General features: G+C 40.5%; 1 protein-coding gene across 3 annotated transcripts in view; it reads right to left on the bottom strand.

Moving 5' to 3' along the window:
• The window catches only part of shtn3 (shootin 3), a 38,410-nt gene extending 12,248 nt beyond the window's left edge, over positions 1-26,162 (bottom strand). For 2 of the 3 annotated variants that reach the window (XM_079667568.1, XM_079667569.1), the window contains exons 1-7: positions 25,937-26,162; positions 19,046-19,106; positions 4,377-4,471; positions 1,863-2,001; positions 1,671-1,768; positions 1,492-1,573; positions 705-799 (exon numbers count right to left, since the gene is read on the bottom strand). In XM_079667568.1, coding sequence (XP_079523694.1) covers positions 705-799; positions 1,492-1,573; positions 1,671-1,768; positions 1,863-2,001; positions 4,377-4,471; positions 19,046-19,106; positions 25,937-25,999 — 633 coding nt within the window. In that variant the 5' untranslated portion in view covers positions 26,000-26,162. Of the gene's footprint in view, positions 1-704; positions 800-1,491; positions 1,574-1,670; positions 1,769-1,862; positions 2,002-4,376; positions 4,472-4,894; positions 5,027-19,045; positions 19,107-25,936 lie in introns of those variants that run through there. The other variant, XM_079667570.1, reaches the window with a different exon arrangement.
• Between the last annotated feature and the right edge of the window lie 1,261 nt (positions 26,163-27,423).

Here is a 27,423-nt window from a genome sequence, read left to right as displayed (position 1 = left end):
CACAAAAGAAAACATGGCAGCGGTGGAGATGAGGAGGTGTCGGCGTTCTGGCGATTTACTCGGAAGGCTTCAGTAGAAGCTGCTTGGAGTCCCAGCAGCTTCTACTGAAGCCAGTCCCCAACAACCGGGGACTTCCGGCCGGGGACTTCCGGCCGGGGACTCCGGGTGGCAGTATATGCCGTGAAGTTGTTTGCGGCCTGCCAGTAAACCCAAAAAAGAAGAAGAAGTGACGTCAGCGGCTTCACTTGCCTAATCCTCCCTCAGGGACTTATTCCGGTGTGAACGCGATCTAGTTCTCATGAACCTTTGTGGGAAAAGTACTGCGGTGTGAACGCGCCTATTGAGTTCTTTGTAACCAAATGTCTCTCAGAGGGGCGTGGGGAGGGGCTCCTTATTTTCATCTAAAGTAACAGACAGAGAATCAGCACTTTGGAAACAGGGCTGAAACAGAGGGGATTATGGGTAATGCGGCAATGATCTGTTTGGTGTTTCAGCCAATCAGAGACAGGCTCTGGATATATCTGAGACCTGTGATATATTGATGAAACACAGTATAATAGGGGACCTTTAAGGACACTGACCATTGGACCGTCAGGTGTACATAAACATGAATAATGGTGCCGTGTGTAAATGTGTATGACGTGTAAATGGGACACTCTTTTGTTAGCTAGCTTAGCATCATGTTTCTGTGATGGTTTCTTTACCTCGTGTGCGTACGTCTCCGCTTTGCCTCTCAGACTCTGCTCCAGGTCGAGCTGCTCCTTCATCCCGTCGTACTCCTGAGTCGCCATCATGGAGACTACGGGGGCAGAGACAGAGAACATCAGGATGGACAGAGGAAACGTCTAAATGCAAAGCTAGTTATTTAGTCCATTTTAGACCAGAGAGAGAGTTCTAGTTTTAGAGCTATTCTCTGGATAATCATTCACTTTGCATTCAGTCTGAACACCATTTAAAGCACCCTTACTATGCGTATATATAACTGTAGGTACAACACGCTAAATGAAAATAAGGTTGTACATATCAGACTATATTGTTTTGAAGTATTTAAAGCCCTGTATCTTCACCCTCTGTTTAAACATATGATAATAATAATAATAATAGATTAAATGTATTATAGTGTAGTGCCGGTAACAAGGAGTCGGAGACGGAGTATTTAAGATGGATTTCCACTCTTTATTTTCCATCAAGCAATAGTAGTATCAGACATGTACTCAGTGAGGAGAGTCAAGTTAGAGTGCTTGCTAGCTCTAGCTTGGCAACCTATATCTCCGGTGTTACACTAAACAAGGTCCGTGTAGGAACCGTGACCCAAAAGTGAATTATGGTTAACTAGAGTCACCACAATAGCGCCTTTCAAGGGACCCAAGGCCGCTTTACAGGGTGTCAACAAAGAAACAAACAAACAAACAAGTTTGGCAAATAATAAAGTAACAATTAAATAACTATATTCTGTTTAATCTCAGTGTGTTTCTAATGTGTCAGACTCACCTCTGTTGAATCTCTTGATGGTTTTACGCTGCTGGTCGACAGTTTCACGAAGCTCCTTCATCTCCGCCTGATCCTTCTCTGACTGCAAAGAGAATGAAATACAATCAGGCACTAGTATGCACCTTAAAGAAGAAGAAGAAGAGGAAGATGAAGATGAATTGATATTGCTTCGTCCTCACCTGTGAAGTCAGCTCTTCTATCCGTTTCTGCTGTTCATGAACCTGACACACGAAATTCTTCTTCTCGTCCAACAACGTGTTCACCGTCTCCCTCAGTTCTGAAGAAAAATCAGAACAGTAACGGTTATTTTTTTTGCAATAAAACTTTGATCTGTTTCTGTAACTGAGTCGATATAACTCCACGTGTCGTACCTTTAATCTGCTGCTGGTACTGGGTGAAGTTGTCGGGGCTGGTGTCTGCGCTGTCGGCCTCGATAGAGGGAGCGAGCTCCTCCAAACTGGTCCGAGACGACAGACTCAGGTACTTAAACTTCCTGTTCTCACAGTTCAGCTGGAGGGCAAAGGTCACAGGGGTCAATGGAAATATAATGAAAGCAATACATATTGATGAGCTGTAGCTGAAGGTAGGCCTATCACAAATATTAGCATCGCAAGGACTTGTTTTATTCAGCAGGATTATCTCCAAATATTAACACCACTTTAAGTAAAAAGCTAATGTTGGGCTATAAAGGAACTACAGCACGGTCACATGACTTCACGTCACCACCGCTAAGCTAAAGGTGGCTAATGTTGGGCTATAAAGGAACTACAGCACGGTCACATGACTTCACGTCACCACCGCTAAGCTAAAGGCGGCTAATGTTGGACTATAAAGGAACTACAGCATGGTCACATGACTTCACGTCACCACCGCTAAGCTAAAGGCGGCTAATGTTGGACTATAAAGGAACTACAGCACGGTCACATGACTTCACGTCACCACCGCTAAGCTAAAGGCGGCTAATGTTGGACTATAAAGGAACTACAGCACGGTCACATGACTTCACGTCAACACCGCTAAGCTAAAGGTGGCTAATGTTGGGCTATAAAGGAACTACAGCATGGTCACATGACTTCACGTCACCACCGCTAAGCTAAAGGTGGCTAATGTTGGGCTATAAAGGAACTACAGCACGGTCACATGACTTCACGTCACCACCGCTAAGCTAAAGGTGGCTAATGTTGGGCTATAAAGGAACTACAGCACGGTCACATGACTTCACGTCACCACCGCTAAGCTAAAGGTGGCTAATGTTGGACTATAAAGGAACTACAGCATGGTCACATGACTTCACGTCAACACCGCTAAGCTAAAGGTGGCTAATGTTGGGCTATAAAGGAACTACAGCACGGTCACATGACTTCACGTCACCACCGCTAAGCTAAAGGTGGCTAATGTTGGACTATAAAGGAACTACAGCATGGTCACATGACTTCACGTCAACACCGCTAAGCTAAAGGTGGCTAATGTTGGGCTATAAAGGAACTACAGCATGGTCACATGACTTCACGTCACCACCGCTAAGCTAAAGGTGGCTAATGTTGGACTATAAAGGAACTACAGCATGGTCACATGACTTCACGTCACCACCGCTAAGCTAAAGGTGGCTAATGTTGGGCTATAAAGGAACTACAGCACGGTCACATGACTTCACGTCACCACCGCTAAGCTAAAGGTGGCTAATGTTGGACTATAAAGGAACTACAGCACGGTCACATGACTTCACGTCAACACCGCTAAGCTAAAGGTGGCTAATGTTGGGCTATAAAGGAACTACAGCACGGTCACATGACTTCACGTCAACACCGCTAAGCTAAAGGTGGCTAATGTTGGGCTATAAAGGAACTACAGCACGGTCACATGACTTCACGTCACCACCGCTAAGCTAAAGGTGGCTAATGTTGGGCTATAAAGGAACTACAGCACGGTCACATGACTTCACGTCAACACCGCTAAGCTAAAGGTGGCTAATGTTGGGCTATAAAGGAACTACAGCATGGTCACATGACTTCACGTCAACACCGCTAAGCTAAAGGTGGCTAATGTTGGGCTATAAAGGAACTACAGCACGGTCACATGACTTCACGTCAACACCGCTAAACTAAAGGTGGCTAATGTTGGGCTATAAAGGAACTACAGCACGGTCACATGACTTCACGTCAACACCGCTAAACTAAAGGTGGCTAATGTTGGGCTATAAAGGAACTACAGCATGGTCACATGACTTCACGTCAACACCGCTAAGCTAAAGGTGGCTAATGTTGGGCTATAAAGGAACTACAGCATGGTCACATGACTTCACGTCAACACCGCTAAGCTAAAGGTGGCTAATGTTGGGCTATAAAGGAACTACAGCACGGTCACATGACTTCACGTCAACACCGCTAAACTAAAGGTGGCTAATGTTGGGCTATAAAGGAACTACAGCACGGTCACATGACTTCACGTCAACACCGCTAAACTAAAGGTGGCTAATGTTGGGCTATAAAGGAACTACAGCACGGTCACATGACTTCACGTCACCACCGCTAAGCTAAAGGCAGCTAATGTTGGACGTGATGATGTTTAGTCGTCACATTTAGACACTTGTTAGCAAGTTTTTGAATTCACTTAAGTTTGAGAGTTTTATTACAAGTAAGTAAAGATTTTAGCTCCAGAAGAAACAGTCTCAATGCAGAGTCATCCTGAGTCAGCATCCTGCTAGTGCCAGCTGAACCCCACATTATGCTAATCCTAGTATTGATTAGTGTGTGTGTGTGTGTGTGTGTGTGTGTGTGTGTGTGTGTGTGTGTGTGTGCGTGCGTGCGTGCGTGCGTGCGTGCGTGCGTGCGTGCGTGCGTGCGTGCGTGCGTGCGTGCGTGCGTGCGTGCGTGTGTGTTTCTGACCTTTGTGGCCAGGGCCTCTGCATTCTCCCGGCACGACTTCTCGATTTCCAGCTGAGTCTGCAGAACGCTGACCTCCTCAATCACCATCTGAGACACTGAGGACACACACACACACACAAAAAAAGGGAAAGACAGGGAATTAAATGCGGGTCGAATTCAAAGATGAGAACCGCTTAAACAGAGTTGACAAAGCTGATGCAAAACATTGAATAGAAACACTTATTTTTTCACATAATCAGAAGAACTTTTCCACACCTAAACGGATTTAATATGTCGAATGGATAGAGAAAAATACAGACCCATTCATACATTCACACCTGCAGCATTTGAGCAAGATTTATAGGTTTTTGAATGTGGATCCAACTTATTTTACACTTCTGTATACACCATGAGCAAATACCAGCTCCCATCATCTGCATTAACACAGCATGAATATCAAAACCAACACAATGTGGTGACAATTTCTCTAGCAACTGTGTAATCCAGTCCTCCATTTTCTATTAAAACCCCAAACTCACAGGTTCCTTTAAATGCAGAGCTGAGATCTGCATGTTTTCTTCTTCTGTGGTGTTCAGTGTTTCTCCGTGTAAACAATGAACAGCTAAAATAAAACTCACAATGACCCTGAGGCTGTGAGACGCCTGCAGCTGACCAACATGTCACCAGAGCTCAGCTAACCCTCGGTTATTTTAAAATGACCCAGATATGGAGACTTTGGAAAGCCATGGAGACCGGGTATGATCAAGTAGAAATGCTACCGTGTAAACATAAACATAACACACTCTCTTTTATGAACCTCTTGGTTTTCTGCAACTTGTATTCATTCAGATAATAGAAATGACATTGATATCTTAAAGGGGACATATTATGCTCATTTGCAAGTACATTTTTGTTTCTAATAAACATACTGTCCGTCTTAAAAAACCCATTCAAGCCCCTGTCTCAAAAGAAGCACACTGTGAACTGAGATCTAATGCAAGAAATATTGCAAAGGTACTTCATGTGTGTAGAAACTCAGATAACGGAACGTAAATTCTTATTATCCTGCATCTGACATGGGAAACAGAGTGACTATCTTCACTAAATACTGAATGAGGGTTTGTCTTATTGCACAGTTTAGTTGCTGAAGCACTCCAGATACCCAAATGGTAAAACAAGACAAAATTAGTCCATGCCAAGTTAATCTACAACTTGCATTATTTCTTCAGTATATTGTATCGATGGAGAAGCATGGGAATTAAGATGGTTACTGCCGTACTACGCTGCACATGACAAACAAAGCCTTTGAATCTTTCTCTCTTCTCATTGATGGTTAGAGTTTAAGTGATGTGACCTGAGGTTGTCTTACAGCAGCAGGAAGCTCTAACATCCTGATCCATTTACACACTCCTGCTGGTCCTGCAAACCTGATTATATATACACACACACACACACACACACACACACACACACACACACACACACACACACACACACACACACACACACACACACACACACACACACACACACACACACACACACACACACACACACACACACACACACACACACACAGCTGAGTGTCAATATCTCAGATGTCATCTTGCTTTTTTCTGCAGCAGTTATTTCCATCCAGTGCTGAAGTTCAGAACAAGAGCCGGATGCATAGAGTGCACAAAATAAAACTGCAGCATGTTGTGTGGACATAATACAATGTTTGAATATTACAATGTGTAATTATTTCATATATTCGTCCAATTGTAGTAGTAGTAGCAGGCTTCGGGAGTAACATATGACGTAATCAGGATCAATGCAAGGTTACTGATTACATTTGTTTACGGGTAATTCAAGTTATAACAGAATAACATTTTTAAGTATCTCTGCCCACAGATCTGCAGCCGAGAGGAGGTCGATGAGCCGTGTGGTGTGTGAGAGCCAATAAATAAATAGAGTGTGTGTGAGTGTTTGAATGAGTCTCTGGCTGGGAGGGAATCACACCACGGCCCGTCCACAGGCATTAAACATTGAATGAGAGATTAAAAATAGATCCAGAAGCTTCCCTCCCTCCTCCTTCTTCCTCTCTCCTCGCTTTTCTCTCTGACTCAGCCTCCCTGACAGATAAATGTTATCAAAGGTCACTTCCGAAAAACAGAAACCATATGGATTTAGAATCAGAATACCTTTATTCGTTCGAGTGACACATCGGGAATAGTTGTTAAAAGTTGTTATGTTTTCTCAACGCTACAAAGGATGACAAGGGAATTATAGAAGCGTGAATGTCCTAATTTGTAAAAACACAAGCGTATTATTGCGATTTCTATTTACGTTTCTTGTTAGGCGGCGACCTCTAGTGGCCGTACGGTTAATATTAACAGCAAGACTGCATTCAAAGGTGGGGTAGGTATTTTTCGAGAAACCAGCTCGAGATCGCTAGAATTTGAAAATACACAGCCGGAACAAATCTGCCTCTTCCTCACAGAGCCCCTCCTCCAACACACACGAACGCGCACATGACCAATGAGGGCACGAGATAAGTTTGTGCACAGATTGAAGGCTGACAGGCAGGTAGGCCATCCAGTTACTTTAGCCGGGCCGGCTCAGATGATTGGTCGTGCTTTTTACAGTACCACGGCTTCCACAGATGACATTTTTTTATGTATTTATTGTCAAAGCGCTTCAGATATTCATTGCTATCGGGATGTTAAAAGCATTCAATGTAATATAACAAAAAGTGTATCTCGAGCCGGTTTCTCAAACTTACCTTCCCCACCTTTAAGTAGTTACAGGTAGAAACGTGAGGTTAGTTTTCTAGATTTGAGGTTTTGTGATCACTTTCTTCCTTTATCCTATCAATCAGTGCATTTCAGAACAACATACATAACTCTTAACTTAAATTATGTACATGTACTGTACATAACGTTTTGATATATGATGTGGCTTTATTGAATGTGTAAGACTGTCCTATATTGTAAAAACACTGGCGTTTGTTTACGATTTATATTTACGTATCTTGTTAGGTGGCGACCTCTAGTGGCCTTAGCATTATAAACAAGGTAGGAAGTAGGAAGTCATGTGACGTAGAATAAAGACCAACAAAGTCTACGTAGGAAGGTAAAGTGGATTTTATGCCATGACAAACACTTTGATCAGTAAAGTAAATTGTTACTAGTTACTTTTATAATTTAGTAACTAATAAAGCAACTAGTTACTTTTTTGAGAGCAGTAACTATAACTATTACTAGTTACTTTTTAAAAGTAACTTGCCCAACACTGCATGTGACGTAGCATAAAGAGCAACAAAGTCGAGGAGGTCTGTGTTGTTGTGTTTGTGACTAATAACATGATGGAGTTATTTTTACGTAGGTTAATTTATGTAACATACTTAACTTTCCTAAGATACTTAACTTAGCCTAGGTATGTAACCTAAGTTAATTAACAAACTTACTTACTATAAGTACTAAGTTTCACCAAGGAGACCAGTCACTGGCCATGTGTGGTGTGTAAGTAAAAAGTCTTGTTACAAAACAAGTCTATTTTATTTGTTTCCTTTAGGATGTAAGCTTAGGATTTGTTCGTGTGTGTGTGTGTGTGTGTGTGTGTGTGTGTGTGTGTGTGTGTGTGTGTGTGTGTGTGTGTGTGTGTGTGTGTGTGTGTGATCCCAATTTGGGACATTTTTGTAATTCAAAATATTGTTTTATTGCACATTTATCGCTATTATTGGAGGTTTTTGATAATAAATGCCATACTGATTACTTTTTGGGGTTTCAGCGTGTGTGTAAGTATACAGTATTGTGTGTGTGTTGTGATGCTGAACATGTGTGTACAGAAATATCCAGAAGGCTCTCAGACACCACACACCATTTCCCTTCCCATTCTGCCTTAAACAAAATGTAGACCAACCTGCAAGCAAACGTCTTAATGTCTGCTGTCGAAAATGTTGGAAGCTTTGAGCTGTTTGCTGCACTTAGAATCATTTCTCTATCCACAATCTGCTCCAAAATGTAATTGTGTTTTCCCTGGCTCTCGCTTCACTTTTCCACTAAGTTTCAGGAACATTGGGTAGGGTTTCTGTAATCCTGCTTAAAAACAGTTTCATAAGATTATTAAACACCTGCACTTTTTAAAGAACATCCATCTGTTTGCATTTTGCAAATTATTTATCTAATATCTCATTCCATGTACTTGAATATAGACTCTTCTTGCACTATTTATATTCTATTTGTATTAACTTGTCTCAAAACATTCTCTTGCACTATTTTATCTGTTTTATTTGTTGTATGTCCTATATATATTCATGCTGCTCTGTTGGAGGAGCCTCAGACTTTAGTTTTTCTTTGCCATATCTACACTGTAGCTAATGTGCACATGACAATAAAGCCTTGAAACTTGAAACTAACCAACCTCCTTGGTGGAAGTAATAATACAACTTCAGGTCCACATATACATCATTCCCAGAGGCACAAGAACATAACAGAGAGCTTAAAAGCATCCAACGGCAGGGGGGGGGAGTAGTGGAGTACAAATACTTTGTTACTGTACTCAAGTACATTTGACTGGTATCAGTACTTTACTCCACTACTTATTTTTCTGAGGACTTTTTACTTTGACTTCTTACATGTTGAACCCAAATACCTGTACTTTCTACTTCTTACATTTAGAACACAAATACCTGTACTTTCTACTTCTTACATGTTGAACACAAATACCTGTACTTTCTACTTCTCACATGTTGAACACAAATACCTGTACTTTCTACTTCTTACATGTTGAACCCAAATACCTGTACTTTCTACTTCTTACATGTTGAACACAAATACCTGTACTTTCTACTTCTCACATGTTGAACTCAAATACCTGTACTTTCTACTTCTTACATGTTGAACTCAAATACCTGTACTTTCTACTTCTCTCATTTTCCAAACCGGCTGGTTCCTTTAGTTTGAATGTGTGTTTGGTGGCGTGATCATTATTATTTAGAGTCATTGCGTGCCTATTGATTTGAACACGATCCGTGTATCCATCATTTCCTGGTCTTCTCTAAAGAAGAGGGACCAATGAAAACGTTGTCATGTTGCCGTTGGTCACCATGGAAACATTCATTAGCTAACAATGACATTATTGTTCTATTAATATAAAGGGAGGTCAGGTACTCTTTAAAGCAGCTGCTAGTTATGGGTACTTTTTACTGAAGGACATTTCAAAGCCTCTTTACTTTGACTTGAGTAAAAAATCTTAGTCAGTACTTCTACTTTCACCAGAGTATTTTTAAACACGAGTATCTGTACTTCTACTTGAATAAAGGATGTGTGTACTTTTGCCATCACTGCTTTGGTGGAAGTAATAATACTTCAGGTCAACATATACATCATTTCCAGAGGCACAAGAACATAACGGAGAGCTTACAAGCGTCCAACAGACAGCACTTCCTCTCCCAGAGACACAGTTATTCCTCCAGCCTGTCAGGAAGAGTTCTGGGTCAGCAGAGTTCAGGCTGAGAGAAATGACGTATCGTTAAAACCTGTAATTATCCGCCGGGCTAAAAACAGAACTCTGCTTTTGTTTGTCAGCCGCGAACCCAAAGCCTCTTTAGTGACGGCGCGTGTTATTAACAGATGATTTGGAGGATTAGCCAACAGTAAGTACTTTCATCCACGGAGCGCGGTGTTAAAACCGTTCAAAAAGACAGACGGGGAATCAACACACTTTCAGTTCCAGTCAGAATTATGATTTTTGGGATGAGTCATTGAGTGAAAAATGTCAAGTTATTCGCCTAAAAACGTACATTTACAACCAAAAGAAAGAGTGTGTGCCGGTTGTGTTTAAGCCGCAACATTAACGGAGCTAAGCTGTGAACAATAGAGGAGATAATCCTGCCTTCAAGTGCTTCTCTTAAGCTTCTGCTCCACAGCTGTAAATATGAGCTGTTGTGCTTTTGAGGGTTTTTGGACTGAAAGACTCAAAATGGATGTCAAAACGTCCGGGTTTTGGCCTTAAAGTAATTGCGTGATGAAAATAATCAACAGTCTTCATGACCCAATGTCACAGGGCTATTTTAAGATTTGCCGTCCTGCAGGGCTGCCAACATTTGAGTTCAGCTTGCGGTGATTTTTTTTTTTTGTGAACCGAAAAAACAAAACGTTCATGTGTGCAGTGTTTCAAATATATTGAACATGTACAAACTAGGGTTTCCCATTAATGTACCGGGCGCTACAGTGGAATACGCACATACACAGTGTACCCGTGACTCTTACAATGAAGCCTCGATAATCAGCTCACAGCATATACCATGCCATATAGGTGTAAGCAGAGGTAAAGTGCTATTTTATAAGTGTGTGGGGGGGGGGGGGGGGGGGACGAGGTTCCTCACCTCCTCTAGGGGGGTCCGGTGGCATGCTCCCCTGGGAAGATTTTTTTTTTGAATATTGAAGTTAAATGCATCAACCTGGTGCACTTTGAGAGCAAAATGAATTTATGGATACATCTCTCAACACCCATATGAAACAGAACTGTAAACAGATTTTGTTTTTCTTTATGGATATTTTACAAATCACTCACCTTTTAAACTGTATTCTTGTTTTACTGTCATATAGTATTTCATGACTGTTTTTCATTTGTTCTCATAAATGGAGAACAAAACGTTTGAGACCCACTGAGATAACTAGACTAAAGTGAACTATTTAAAACAGAGAGTCCCTTACCTCACTGAGCTGTATCTCTCTCAGTCTGACAGGAGAGAGCTCTCCCTCTCCTTGTTTGAGAAACAGCTTCTAATATCCGTTAAGCTAACCAGATGCTAACAATAACAATGCAAATAGTGAGTTTGGTAGAAATATACTGTATAAGAGTAAAGTTATTGAAGATGATGCTATATTTATTGAAGATTTTACATTATAAATATTCCCCAAAATTATTCAAAAGCATATTCTTCCAAACTCCTTGCTGTAGTATGACCACCAGGAGACTATTGATGTGTGTGGTGAGTTTGGTAGTAATAAGCTGTATAATAGTGATTGAATATTATTGTATTCTCTTTTTTCGGAGTTGCACTTTGCAGACGGTCCCTGAGCAGTGAGCACTCGTTTCTTCACCGGCTGCGGATAGAGACCAATGTTATGTGTCCAGCTCGGAGGACGGCGCGTATTGGCTTTTTTTTATCAAAATGTGATTGTAGTTTGTTGGCAACCTCACCAAGGTACTTAGGAGACGTCGTTTGTGTCTGAATAACGTTTTCATGACTTATTGATCCGTGAAATCCGAATCTCCCAATATCGTTCCAACTTTACTGAACTAAGCCAGAAGACCGTCTCATTTCGTAGACCGCTCGGTTTGCTGTTCCTTCACTTCATTTTTATATTTATATACATTTGTTTTGGACGAAAACTTAGCGTGAGGAAACACAAGTGTGGCGTGAGTGCGTAAGATATGGGTTAATTGCGTGACTCTCACGCTCAATGCGTGAGTGTTGGCAGCCCTGCGTCCTGCCCTACTTTGATGCCAAAAAGGTCACCACTGGTGAAATGAGACTTCGCAGCTCTGTTCTCACCAGTTTCTCGTTCCTTTGTTGCTCTCAGTGTTTCATTACAAGCAGGGAAAGTGCAGCCACAGGCTTTTATCTACAGAGTACTGAATTACTGGGCTGTGAGCTAACAACGCTACAGGCTAACAGCTCTGTAAAGAAGAGTGCTATCACAGTTAGCTTCAAGCTACATGTACACTTACAGAGAGCACCAGACGTTTCTGTAATGAAATGAGTTCTAGTTTCATGCAGGTGCTTGTTTGGTTTGCAAGTGGAACCAGTTTGCTATTTTCACTGTGAACTCACTCATATAGATATATAAGATATAGATAGTCTGACGTTACTGTAGCCTTTGTATTGATTACACCTGATAGCCAGTATAAAACAACAACAGAAAAAGAGCTGGTGTTGAGGGCCATCAATGGTAGCCAACTCATTGTTAATAAAAGTATGGTGGAAAGTAAATAACATTTCTGATGTAGTTTAAGCGTGACATTCGTACAGTATGTGTGACTTTATTCTCTTCATGCTCGCTCCTGTTTCCTAATATATACATATCTTTATTGATCACCTTTGGGAGTAGCTTTGCATTGCTGGGATTGTTCGTCTTTATTCTAACATGGATGTATGAAAGTTACTCACTGACTCATTCCTCTCCCTCCACCTGATTTGAATCTCTATAAAACTCCCATCCTCTGTTGGACACTCAGCTCCTTCTCTAACGACTTGCTGCTCCGGCTTCAACATAAGGTGAGACATGAACTCCGCCTGCTTCCTACCAGCTGAGAGACTCAGGAACATGAAGCCATGGAGGAGGACGTTTTCTACCTTAAAATAACGTTCAAAAACGACCAAACATCCTTGAGTTTCTCCCAGACACTGTCAGCTGATTCATGTTCTTCAGATGGCAAAAGAAACCCATTCTTCTTCTTGTTTTATTCCAGGGATCCACCGTAAGACTTTCAAAAAGGTGCACATCCATTCTGTGTATTTCTGTCTGTAATCAAACCCCAAGATGTTTACCCCATGTCTATTGTTAGTTACTTCTTATCCTTGCTGCTACTATTTCGTTTCCCTTAACCTCTCACATTTGTAGAAGGCTCGTCCAAATAACATTCTTACAACCGTAACCCTAAAGTTTGGTTCAGGTTGAATACCGGCAACATAAGAGGTATGTTTAAGGCTCTCTGCCGAAACAGACACTCCAACAAATCATTAATGGGTTATAAGTCATTAGTCCATAAATGTTTTTGTTTGTTTTATTAGGAAAATCCTACCCAAATCTGCCTTTAATCTGCTAAGAAGAAGGTATTTTCTGTTGCTTTGAGCTGTTCGCTGATATCCGGATTCATCCTCTGGGGACAATGAATGTTTGTACCAAATTTGAATTTGAAAGAAACGATCTGTGCTACTTCTATCAACCTCTCAATTGTTTAGAAGCCTCATTGACCAAATGTTCCAACAACCCTAACCCTAAAGTTGGGTTCAGGTTAATGTCCAGAACCGACAAAAAAAAGAGGTCCATACAGAAGGCTGTAGGCTCTCGGCAGACAATTACGCAACCACACACCATCAATAGGTCATAAGTCATTAAATAGTAGTTATTTTTGGTTGCAGTCCAAAATGTTGGAAGCTTTGAGCTGTTCGCTGATATCCGGATTCATCCTCTGGGGACAATGAATGTTTGTACCAAATTGTATGAACATTTTAATGGAAAAAACAATCTGTCAGCCACCGAGATGCTACTTCTATCAACCTCTTGATTTTTTAGAACGTTCATTGACCAAATATTCTTACAACCCTAACCCTAAAGTTGGGTTCAGGTTGATGTCCAGAACCGGTAAAGAGTTCCAGACAGAAGGCTGTAGGCAACACACCATTAATGGGTTATATTATAAGTCATGAAATAGTAGGTATTTTTGGTTGCAGTCCAAAATGTTGGAAGCTTTGAGCTGTTCGCTGATATCAGGATTCGTCCTCTGGGGACAATGAATGTTTGTACCAAATTTTATAGAAACATTTTTATAGACCAAATGATCTGTCAGCCACCGAGATGCCACTTCTATCAACCTCTCGATTTTTTTGAACGCCCATTGACCAAATATTCTAAAGTTAGGTTCAGGTTGATGCCCATAATCTGTAAAATAAGACTTTCAGACAGAAGGCTGTAGGCTCTCTGCAGAAAATGACTCCATAACACACCATTAATGGTTATACCGTAAGTTAGACCCTCCAGAAAAACGCGATTCTGCGATTGCAGAATTTACCGAATAATCAGCAAAATGGCGCAGATTTTAAAAATCCCCGCATTTTTCCACACAAAGTAAAAAAAAAAAAAAGTGAACTCGTCTTGACGTGACGTCATCAGCTCGCGCATCACAGAATGTAAACAACACTGTATAGAGTGAACGTGTGGAGCTCACACGATGGAGAAAACACCAAGATGAAAATATCTAATCCATCTCATTTACCGACGAACATTTCTACTAAAGACCGGGCAAAAAGTGGAGGGAAACTATTCTGCACCCCGTGCAACTGTGTGTTGGAGCATAAGAGAAAATCGACGGTGACGACCCACTTTGATTCATTCAAACATTCGAAAATGCTTTCTGCTGCTGCGGACAAGAAAGCCAAACAACTCACGTTCACCGAGGGATCAACCTCCAAAACCCTTTCGAGGGCTACAAGAAACGAAGTGAGTAGCCTACAAGATTGAAGCTGGTCAGATAACGAACGAGTAAATGAAAACAGAATGAGGCGGAGAAGTGTGTGTGTGTGTGTGTGTGTGTGTGTGTGTGTGGGGGGGGGGTGTGTGTGAGATTAAAATAGCCCAATTTCTTTTACAATAAATAAACATTGAATGTGTTTAATTGAATAGTAAAGGGGTTTAACGTTAGTGGCAGGTTGTGTGTGAGAGAGAATAAATAAGACAGCCCAATATTAAAAAAAAATATTTATTTTTTTTCCCCCACATATTTAGCATATTTCGCAACTTCCCGCAATTTCACCGCATAAAATCACATAAAAACCCCGCATGTTTAATCGCATAATCAAGGATTTTTGCCCGGGTTTTTCTGGAGGGTCTAGTAAGTCATGAAATAGCAGGTTTTTTTGGTTGCATTCCAAAATGTTGGAAGCTCTGAGCCGTCAGGATTCATCCTCTGGGGACAATGAATAGAAAAACCTCAAATACGATCTGTGAGCACCGAGACGCATCACGTATTAAATACCACTATGGAGGTGTTGATTCTCTAACGGTGAGTCTTGGGTCATGTTTTCACTGTCTTATCGTCGGTTAATTCGCCCAGTCTGAACCTTTTGAGATTCAAACGAGTCGGGCAATTTTCTTACAGACTTCTATACAATTTGACTGAAGAAGCACTTCTTCATTGGATTCACTTTTCAAACACGGAGTCTACTTCTACTTCTTTTAAAACTGTGAGCACACCTGAAATGATTATGTTTACACAGAAAAGAAGAATGCTTTGGTGAAACAGGAAGTCTCTAAACTACTACGTACATTTACAATATTTCGGGCATGTTTTCCACGTTAAACTTGGCTTTGTGTTCAAAATACTGGTGTTGATTATGTAACGGTGAGTCTTGGGTCAGGTCATTGTATCTACTGTCGAGCAGACTCTCCCTCATTAAAATGTGGCCATCAAATATGGAGTAGCAGGTAGAAAGGGCTTTTTGAAAGGACCACAATGGATAGAGAGTCAGGCAGGAGAGTAACCCCCCATCCTCCAAACATTCATCCTTCCCCCATTTGCTGCTGCTGAATAATTCATAGCATGTGGGCTTTAATAATTCACAGGAATAACATGACAAGCGCGACTGCTGTGTTCTCTGGGGAGCGGCCGGGGATGAATAAATGAGAGAATGAATGAGAGAATGAACTTCAGTATGACACGACGTTATGAAGAGGAGGATCGGCCTTTCTGCTGACTCGCAAAACTTTAGCTCAGGTTTTGATGCTTCAGACACGTTTTTCACAACAACTCTGGTTAACCAAAGGGCATAGCATGTGTTTATCTTAGAGGGTATCATCTTTCATTTCACTTCCAACTTTAAAATATTACTTAGAATCCAAATGTGTCACCTCTTTATGTCTCATATCCAGCTTTATCTGCTGGTTGGTTTCCAAGTTAAGATGCACATCCATGTCAAGACAAGTGTTTTGACATGTTTCTAACAACAAGTCTGGCTTATGGTCCATTTATAGAGTGTTTCATCATTTATTTCACTTTTAACTGTGAAATAGAAGCCCAATGTAACCGAAAATACACATGTGAGCTGGTCAGAGTCGTGTTCAAACAGTCTAAGATATCAAAAAGATATTTCTTTGTCAGCTTAGATGTCTTTTTGTGTTACACCCGCTTTCTGTACTGTTCGGTTTCCAAGTAAATAAGTAGAAATACAATCATTGAGTCAATCTTTCACTGCGTCTGTAAAACACTGAACACTGCTGACAGTAACGGCCCTTAGTAAACCTTATTGCTGATTATATACTTCAATATATGGAGGAAAATACTTGATCCATAAGCAGAGAAAGACGTAGACATTCTGTGAATCAACCCAGCATTAATGTCCGATACATAACTCATGAAAGACTGGACTGTGATATGTGATGGTTATTCAACTCTTTTCTCTGCTTTTGTGTATTTTATGTCCCCAGAGCCTGGACAAAAGATGTATATGTGTCGTCTTACTTGATCAAATATGGTACATTATTCCAACGAATGACCATATTGTTCAAGAAAGTTCTTTAAAGTGTGCTTCACCTTGAGAAAAAGACCCCAAGAGATGCCAATCTTAGTCATTCTGCACACATTCGATCCACGTCCTGTCACACAGAGGTCTATCGTTACTTTCTGAACTCTAATGACACCAAGGAAGTGTTCTCTAAAACACGCAGATTATGCCCGATTTTAGCAAAACTCATTCAAACGTACAAGTCAATATCCAGCAGCTCTGAAAGAAACTTGCCTCACACTAACAGGATGACCAGGTGACCCGCTTTTCTATCCTTTGTCCCACATATTCAAACAATGTCCCACATTTTGATTGTACTCGTTTTTAAAAGTCAAACCACTGCAGGACAAGGGCTTTCTCAAATCTGTTTTTCGTCCAATGGCTGCCAAATACAGAACTGTTTAATGACAATCAAACGGCGAGTCTAAGCAAAGGTCACAGGATTTGAGGACTTGGTGGAAACAACGACAAGTAAAAGCAAATGCAGCCAAAATAAAGACTAAGAAACTAGAAGGAGACGCTTCTCAGTTGGTTTTTGCAAATTTTCGAGTAATTTAACAAAATGTGAAGCGAAATTATGAGCCATAATTGAAGGGTTTTTCAAAGTTAGATTGAAGTGATATCAAAATGTAGTACAACCTCTAAGCATTGGTATCATGTCTCACACAGAACATACTTTAGGTCATCCAATACATTAGCTGTAAGCGTCATAGATAGATAGATGGATAGAAAGATAGAGAGATAGATAGAAAGATAGATAGATAGATGGATGGATGGATGGATAGATAGATAGATATATAGATAGATAGATAGATAGATAGAAAGATAGATAGATAGATAGATAGATAGAAAGATAGATAGATGGATGGATATATATATAGATAGATAGATAGATAGATAGATAGATAGAAAGATAGATAGATAGATAGATAGATAGATAGAAAGATAGATAGATAGATAGATAGATAGAAAGATAGATAGATAGATAGATAGATAGATAGATATATAGATAGATAGATAGATAGATAGATAGATAGATAGATAGACAGATAGATAGATAGATAGATAGATAGATAGATATATATATAGATGGATGGATAGATAGATAGATAGATAGAAATATAGATAGATAGATAGATAGATAGATAGATATATAGATAGATAGATAGATAGATAGATAGATAGATAGACAGATAGATAGATAGATAGATAGATAGATAGATATATATATAGATGGATGGATAGATAGATAGATAGATATATAGATAGATGGATGGATAGATAGATAGATAGATAGATAGATAGATAGATAGATAGATAGATAGATAGATATATAGATAGATAGATAGATAGATAGATAGATAGATAGACAGATAGATAGATAGATAGATAGATAGATAGATATATATATAGATGGATGGATAGATAGATAGATAGATAGATAGATAGATAGATAGATAGATACATACATGAGAGCTATCGCCTAAAAGCATCTATGTCTCATTATTACCAATAAAAGCTGTAAAAACCCCAATGTCTCACCTGTGTTAATCGTCATGACGGCAGCCTTCTTCCTACCAGCTACTATCAGAAGTTAATCTGCCCTAAAACACAAAAGCTCTCCCACTGTTGTCTTAAATATCCTGACAGTCGTCAAGGAAACATGTGGCACACGGCCCCCGCCCTCCTCATTTAAACTCAGCCATTCAGAGGACAAGGTGAGGAGAGAACAGGTGTGAAGGGGGAGGAAGTGAAGGTGTCACCAGTCTAAATGTGGGGTCTGTGCTACTTGATATCTGATCGACTGTGTTTAACCTTTTTAAATGATACGTTTACTACAAATTGGGTCTTTAGGATTCAATCAACATTAAGAAAGAGCAAATAGTAAAAGAAGAATTGACAGTTTGTTTCTGAGTACAGTGACTTCGCAAGACATTTGTAGCTTTGCTAGCATCGAGATATCTTTCTTATTTGAAGAATGAGAAATCACAAACACTTGTTATGTGTATATTTGGCTTGTATGAAGACATTTGTCACTTTCCTTGCATCCAGATATCTTTTTTATGTCAGTAATTCGTATTAAGTTTGATTATCTCACTTCAATGGCAGATTATCTGAAATGAGTATCAACTCAAATCTAGTAGGATGTCAACAATCCTGTGGGAGCTGCTGTTTAGACACAGTTCCTACAAATATTGTAACTGTTGACACGATAACCAAAGTAAAACGTATTGGGTTGATGGTAGTTAATGACAGTTAATGACTGTTAGCCACTTCTAATTCAATGTAAGAAAACAGCAGAATGTGAGTGTGTGTGTGTGTGTGTGTGTGTGTGTGTGTGTGTGTGTGTGTGTGTGTGTGTGTGTGTGTGTGTGTGTGTGTGTGTGTGTGTGTGTGTGAGGATATGTGGACTCACCTCTCTTGATGTGTTTGAGTTGTCTCTCGGCCTCGTCTCTCTCCTCCGTCAGTCTGGTGCACTGCAGGAACAGAGCAGGTCGACTCATTACTTCACGTTCAACAACACACTCAGGATACAGGTCACTGACACCAACAGGGTACACACACACACACACACACACACACACACACACACACACACACACACACACACACACACACACACACACACACACACACACACACACACACACACACACACTGTTAGTCAGACACAACCACTGGCTGTTTACACTGAGCTGTTACAAAACCCCAGTTTACTCCCAACCCATTTCTAAAAAGACATGGATCTTTAAAACCTCTACATTTGAAACATTAGCTCATAAAATCGTTTTACATGAGTTAAGGGGCCAACTGTGCTTTTCTATTCTACTATTAAGAACATAAATGTAAAGGTTGTTTTACATTTGAATGCATTGAAGAGCTTTTTAATCGGGCAGCATCCTTTGTCTGTCTCTAAAATCTCCTAATATCCAGAGAGACACAGAGGGGGGAAGATATGGACTGGATGTTGGCCCTATTACAAACTACAATCTGCCCTGCCTTTCTCCCTCGTCTCCAAATGTTCCCATGCCTTTATTTCACCAAACGACCGCTCATCACTTCTGATAACAGATCAACTCTTTCTGCTCCTGCTGACTTGACAGCTGCCCTAAAGAAAAGGCCCTATTGGCTCTATTGTGCTATATATAAGATGAACAGCTGTGGAGAAGCTGGGTGGATTTTGAAGGCGATGAAACAGCTGCAGACGTCACTGAGGTTATTAAGCGCCAACCTGCGTCAACACTCAAGGACAAACTGCAGGCTGCATCTTTGGAAAGGACACACAATGCATCAAACTATAAATCAAACCCAAACCACGAGCATTTTGGCCCCGTTGTAAAACCCAAACTTCGTTGTAATCAATGACCCAACTTTGTATTTTTGGCGCACATTGGGAAATGTATTGGCCATGTTTGAAGACAGGGTTTAACAACAATCTTAGTTAAAATAACTTAATATATAATGTTTCTTTAACTTAAAACAATAAGTTTGTGTCCCTTCAAATGACTAGTAAATAGAACTCAATTAATAAGATTATACTTTAACTTAGAACATTTAAGTGAAGGTATAAGTGTTACTCAAAAATGTCGATGTAATCAGTTTCAAAAAAATGTTTTGAGTTGTATTAACTTGTCGGGTTTTACAGTGTAGTATTGGCCATGTTTGAACACAATGTAAATATATATCTGGAGAGATTGAAAGAACAGAAACAGCATGCAAGTTTAATATTCTCCCCCTTTCAACTAATGCGTTTCCAAATCTAATAACTCTCTTTCGACAAAGGCAGAAAGCCAGCTGCAAGCGAGTGTAAAAACGTTTTTTTAGGAAATGGTTGACGTTTCCATTCATTATTTCCCATGTTTCCCAAAGTTGGCATAAAATACATTTATGGAAACAAGATGGTTGAACACAAATGTTTGCCTGGTTGAATCTTCGGTACAGATTGAAAATAATTGGTCATTTGATGAAAAATAAAAGTCTAAACAAGATTAAATGGAGGTAAACTAAGATTCCCTTGTTGCTCTTTCAGTGAGAAACATCTAATTAGATGCTTTGATGGATCATTGTTGAGTTTTCTACCAAACCAATATGTTTGTATCGTCTTTCCCTCTCCCGTCTAATCTCAGGTTAACAAGGCATCTCTTCTCCATCTGAACTGCACTCACTGCCTCTTTTCTTTATTGGACGCTGATGTGCTTCGGCCTTCTGAAATAGTGGATAATCTGAAATGCTGCTGATCTGCACACGCTTCATTTAAAACGGTAATTGGAAGTCGTAGAGAACTCAGTGAACTCACGTGTAAAAGCAAACAAAGAAAGAAAAGAGTCCATCTAGATTCAAGCTACTTCCAGAAGAAAGACTGCATGTACGATCATTCCTTACGTACTGGATATTTACGAGTTAAGCTATTATTGAAAAGAAAGGAGCTTCTTGTAAGTAACTAGTGGAGAAAGATTAACTGAGTGCAACCAATAAAGATTGAAACAAGAGAAAGTGTTTCAATGTCCGCCTCAAATGTCTAGATTCCTGCCTGTCTCATTCACTTCGTATTTTTGTCACTCAGTTTGCAGATCGTTGTCGTTTCGTTGCTTTGAGCCGACTGTAGCTGCCTGTCATTCTGCATACGGGCTTATTTCATATCTTCTACATTTCATTAAGCCCTTCCTTAAGTCTCTGCTTTCTCTGCTTTCTCCTCTCTGCTCATATAGTGTAAGCAGGAAGTCAGTATTTCACTTGGTTTTGAATAAATATTTGTATATAATATCTTTTAGTGGACATTTGACTTTGACCTGTTTTTCTATCTTTTTAACAGATAGGATTGGAGGATGAAACCCTCTTTAATTGCCTCTAACAATTCCACGGGGATACAAAAATATTGATTCACTCCAGTTTAAGTTTTGACTCATCCATTCGAGTAATGACATATATCTGAGAGGTTTGAATGTATTCTAAATAGAAATAGCGCTGGACCTGCTCTTGATGCAGATATTAACGGAGAGAATGTGAGTCTCCGCAGGGCGTCACCGCTGCACTCAGAGACAAAAGGATGAACTCTCTCTCCTCCAGCAGGAAGCGTTTGTCCCACTTTCTGTCTCGTCTCTACCTGCAGTCTCACACTCTGTCAGCTCTCATCTCCCTGAGGAGCAGCGAGGGTGAGACAGGCAGATAGAGAGAGAGGAGACTCTGAGGGTGAGACAGACAGACAGAGAGAGAGTAGACTCTGAGGGTGAGACAGACAGAGAAAGAGAGAGAGGAGACTCTGAGGGTGAGACAGACAGACAGAGAGAGAGGACACTGAGGGTGAGACAGACAGAGAGAGAGAGGAGACTCTGAGGGGGAGACAGACAGAGAGAGAGAGGGGAGACTCTGAGGGTGAGACAGACAGAGAGAGAGAGAGGAGACTCTGAGGGTGAGACAGACAGACAGAGAGAGAGGAGACTCTGAGGGTGAGACAGACAGAGAGAGAGAGAGGACACTGAGGGTGAGACAGACAGACAGAGAGAGAGTAGACTCTGAGGGTGAGACAGACAGAGAAAGAGAGAGAGGAGACTCTGAGGGTGAGACAGACAGACAGAGAGAGAGGACACTGAGGGTGAGACAGACAGAAAGAGAGAGGAGACTCTGAGGGGGAGACAGACAGAGAGAGAGAGAGGAGACTCTGAGGGTGAGACGGACAGACAGAGAGAGAGGAGACTCTGAGGGTGAGACAGACAGACAGAGAGAGAGGAGACTCTGAGGGTGAGACGGACAGACAGAGAGAGAGAGAGAGAGAGGAGAATCTGAGGGTGAGACAGAGAGAGAGAGAGGAGAATCTGAGGGTGAGACAGGCAGACAGAGAGAGAGGAGACTGAGGGTGAGACAAACAGAGAGAGAGAGAGAGAGAGAGAGAGAGGAGACTCTGAGGGTGAGACAGACAGATAAAGAGGAGACTCTGAGGGTGAGACAGACAGAGAGAGAGAGAGAGGAGACTCTGAGGGTGAGACAGACAGACAGAGAGAGAGGACACTGAGGGTGAGACAGACAGAGAGAGAGAGGAGACTCTGAGGGTGAGACAGGCAGACAGAGAGAGAGGAGACTGGGGGTGAGACGGACAGACAGAGAGAGAGAGGAGACTGAGGGTGAGACAGGCAGACAGAGAGAGAGGAGACTCTGAGGGTGAGACGGACAGACAGAGAGAGAGAGAGAGAGAGAGAGAGAGAGGAGACTCTGAGGGTGAGACAGGCAGACAGAGAGAGAGGAGACTCTGAGGGTGAGACGGACAGAGAGAGAGAGAGACAGAGAGGAGACTCTGAGGGTGAGACAGACAGACAGACAGAGAGAGAGAGGAGACTCTGAGGGTGAGACAGACAGACAGACAGACAGACAGACAGACAGACAGACAGACAGACAGACAGACAGACAGACAGACAGACAGAGAGGAGACTCTGAGGGTGAGACAGACAGACAGACTTCACTTCCTTCTTTTGAATAAGAACATTTTAAATCCCCAGTTACCGCTGAAAGGTCCTTTGTTTACTTCCATAATACAGTGACATCACTATGTAACACTCGTGCTTCTGGCTAGCCCTCCAACACATTGTACGTGATAGACTAAGGGGCAGGTATATACACCTGAACATCAGCAGGAGAGGACTCTTTAAAGTAGAGACACTAAATACTGATATACACCTGAACATCAGCAGGAGAGGACTCTTTAAAGTAGAGACACTACATACTGATATACACCTGAACATCAGCAGGAGAGGACTCTTTAAAGTAGAGACACTACATACTGATATACACCTGGACATCAGCAGGAGAGGACTCTTTAAAGTAGAGACACTACATACTGATATACACCTGAACATCAGCAGGAGAGGACTCTTTAAAGTAGAGACACTACATACTGATATACACCTGAACATCAGCAGGAGAGGACTCTTTAAAGTAGAGAAACTACATACTGATATACACCTGAACATCAGCAGGAGAGGACTCTTTAAAGTAGAGACACTACATACTGATATACACCTGAACATCAGCAGGAGAGGACTCTTTAAAGTAGAGACACTACATACTGATATACACCTGAACGTCAGCAGGAGAGGACTCTTTAAAGTAGAGAAACTACAGACTGATATACACCTGAACATCAGCAGGAGAGGACTCTTTAAAGTAGAGACACTACATACTGATATACACCTGAACATCAGCAGGAGAGGACTCTTTAAAGTATAGACACTACACACTGATATACACCTGAACATTAACAGGAGAGGACTCTTTAAAGTAGAGACACTACATACTGATATACACCTGAACATCAGCAGGAGAGGACTCTTTAAAGTAGAGACACTACATACTGATATACACCTGAACATCAGCAGGAGAGGACTCTTTAAAGTAGAGACACTACATACTGATATACACCTGAACGTCAGCAGGAGAGGACTCTTTAAAGTAGAGAAACTACAGACTGATATACACCTGAACATCAGCAGGAGAGGACTCTTTAAAGTAGAGACACTACATACTGATATACACCTGAACGTCAGCAGGAGAGGACTCTTTAAAGTAGAGAAACTACAGACTGATATATACTGAAAATGAAATAAGCTTTTTTTTAATAGATGAATTGTCAACACTACAATATGTTGAAGGGTTTGATCAAAAATATTGTGATAATTCATGTTTCATTTTATTTCATGACATTTAGACGTGTGGTTTGATATTATTTCCAACAACAAACAACAGCATGTACAGAAACCATCAAATAAAACCTGGTTTAGTTAAGCTAGCTTAGCTCCGCTGCTCATGATTGCTTCATTATAAGCAGCACTAATTCTTCTTTTCTGTCGGGGGTGTTTGCACCAGCTGAGCTTTTAACAAAGGTCGGAGGAGGCACATTGTTTGATTTATGCACCAGCTGGGGGACGGCCCTGCATCAGGACCCAACATTTTAATGTGGCTTCTGTTCAATCAGATGGACAGGGAATAGGTTTTATATAGAGAGGGTTTCATCTGTCTTTCAAAAAGATGTAGGGTTTTGGGTCAATTAGCTCAAAAACAAAGATTATTTTCATGTTTAATCTATAACATATCAGTTTCTTTAATGGCTTCTTGCTTGTTTTGTCTGACAAACATTATAAAATCCTCAAACTGGACACATATTTCCGCATTTTAGCCAGTAAATTGACTTATTACTCAACTATAAAGCGATTAATCAACCACCTTGTCAGTACTTTTGTATAGATTTTATGCTTAATTTGTATATAGGCCTACTGCTAGTTCATAAGAGATGAATTACAAAAATGCCAACATAAAGGTCTAGGTATACAAGCTCTCATGAACGTTAGCATCCCAAGGGCTCTCTCAACAAAAAATCAATGGTACTTTCCATTGGATTTTGGATAATTGCAAGAAACAGGAAGTGCTAAAATGCTGACTCATTTCCAGGTTTAGGACTCAGAACCAAGTGATCCATTCCACATAAGGTCAACTACATTAGCATTAACACACCTATAGGGTTGGGGGATCAATTCCCAGTGAATAGCTTTATTTGGACACAATTGGACACTTAGGTGTGTCGCAAAATGAATGTAGGTCAATGTGGAAAGCAAGGCATTATCAAACACTGTAATGGTTTAGCTCCCAGTTTAACTCCAACAATTGAGCAAGTCATTGTTTCTGAATGGTTTTCCTTGTAAGTCAAAGGGTGGAGCTAATGGCTAAGCTACTATAACACAATTCCTTTGGTGATTAATTAAGCAAGGCATCATCCCCAGAGGGAGTTGGGGGTCAATTTACACTATATTCTTACTGATTTTAGGGTAAAATACTACGTGAAATGCTAGATTAGAGGCAAATTATGTTTTTTTTGTTTTATTCTAATGAGATGTTCTCATCTTCAAACCTGAGGCTACTTCTCATTATTAGGGGAATACAATCAGAGGTTTAACCCAGAATTAAGACTGACAGGCACATTTCTCTCTAAAACCACCCAAATCCATTTAGAAATCATGAAACGTTGCCATGAAACCGCCTTTAAGATCCCCGGAATGAATATAAAGTGTGATCCTTCCTCTCTGCTTGAATGTCGAGAGGAGCAGCAGATTTAGGGAGGGGTCCGGCTCTTTCATGTCTACAAAAAACCTCCAGGAGAAGCCGGCCGATGAATCACACCGGCTGATATCACCGTGAACATTTTCCAATTTGAGCCGGGAACACAAGCACTAATATTCGGACACATTCATAATGCTTTGTATACAGAATACATCGCACATGGAGAGACAAATTAGCTCTTTCTTAATGTTTTGTATCGGTTTACCTCCGTGTGTGTGTGCGGCTCCTCGCATCCCTCCATCTGCGCGGATGAAGAGCAGGGAAGCATTTTCAGGAAAAGATCAAATTGATTATTATTATAGTCCTTCTTTAAACCCAGGCGACGTTATTCAGCTTTATTCTAGCAGCACATGACAGGATCCGAGCCCATTATCCTTTATTTCTCTGCCAAGCACATGGGATGGAGAGCTCGGTGTTTCTGATCCTCCTCCTCCTCTCTGACAGCATCATCTGGTCCCTGAGCCCCTCCTCCTCCTCTTCCTCCTCCTCCTATTCCTCCTCTTCTCCCAGTGCTGCAGGCGGACTAAACCATTTTGCAAAGCGAGATCTCATAAAGACACGTTCTGCAAGCTAATTACGTTATATTTGATTTATTTTTTAATGTATTTCCTCTTGCACATCTTCAATTAAGCCCTAAACTATCAAATGTCCCTTATTGGGATCAATAAAGTATCTATCTATCTATCTATCTATCTCTATCTATATATCTATCTATCTATCTAATATTAGACAGCAGTGAAGTTAGTTTCAGGTTGGATGAGCGTCAGTTTTCTCGCTCTATCTTCTCCGCGAAACGAGGCTTTCACTTAGGGACCATCAACAAATGACTTTTCAATGACACAAGAACAATGTTCGTTTTAATAAATTGACATCTTCCCGATCGTGTGAATGTGAAACAAATCCACTCTAGAGCATACATCATGTATTTTGTCTTTTAATGTTGATTTTGTTATCTTTGCTTTTGAAGGACTGTTTTTAAATGCCATTTTCTTAATGTCTTACATTTTTGTAAAGCACTTTGAATTGCCTTTTGTTGATGAAAGGTGCTATATAAATAAACTTGCCTTGTGTTGCCTTACATTTATTGAACAAACCACTTTTAATTAGATTTTGATTCTCATAATAATATTTTATATTTGTTTCATTTATGGAAACATTAGAATAATGATTCAATATCAGTACTGGATCAAACTACACTGGCTGCAAAGGACACACCTCTTTTTATTGCATTTTAATACTTTAAATATGTTGTATTAGTATTATTTATGGGAAACATCATCATATTTCTTCAATAACTTCCAGGTCATGTGAATAGTTTTGCTGTTTATTCTATAAAAAAGAAACCTATTGCATATTGTGCCTGTAATTAAATGAGTTTAATATAGGGCTTTTGATAACTCTATTTTTCTTATTATAAATACAAAATGGGTCTGAGAAGAAAAATACCAGATATCAAACAACCGTAAAACTGGATCAAGAGTTTTATTTAACTTACCAGAAACGTATTTCTTTCTTTATTAAAATTGAAAATATATCCCACTTTCCTTCTTAAGTGACTTTTATAACATTGAAGGAACATTACACGATTGTTTTTGGTAGATTAATGAATGTTGAAAATATAACTACGTGTACACAAGTACTGTTCTTAATAACTGTTACGGTACGTCCACACGGCAGTGTCGCGTGCTTCAA

This window comes from Notothenia rossii (assembly GCF_949606895.1).
Source record: "Notothenia rossii genome assembly, chromosome: 3".
Taxonomy (NCBI): Eukaryota; Metazoa; Chordata; class Actinopteri; order Perciformes; family Nototheniidae; genus Notothenia; species Notothenia rossii.
The sequence above is the reverse complement of the archived record's forward strand: the minus strand, read 5'-3'. Positions and strand labels throughout refer to the sequence as shown.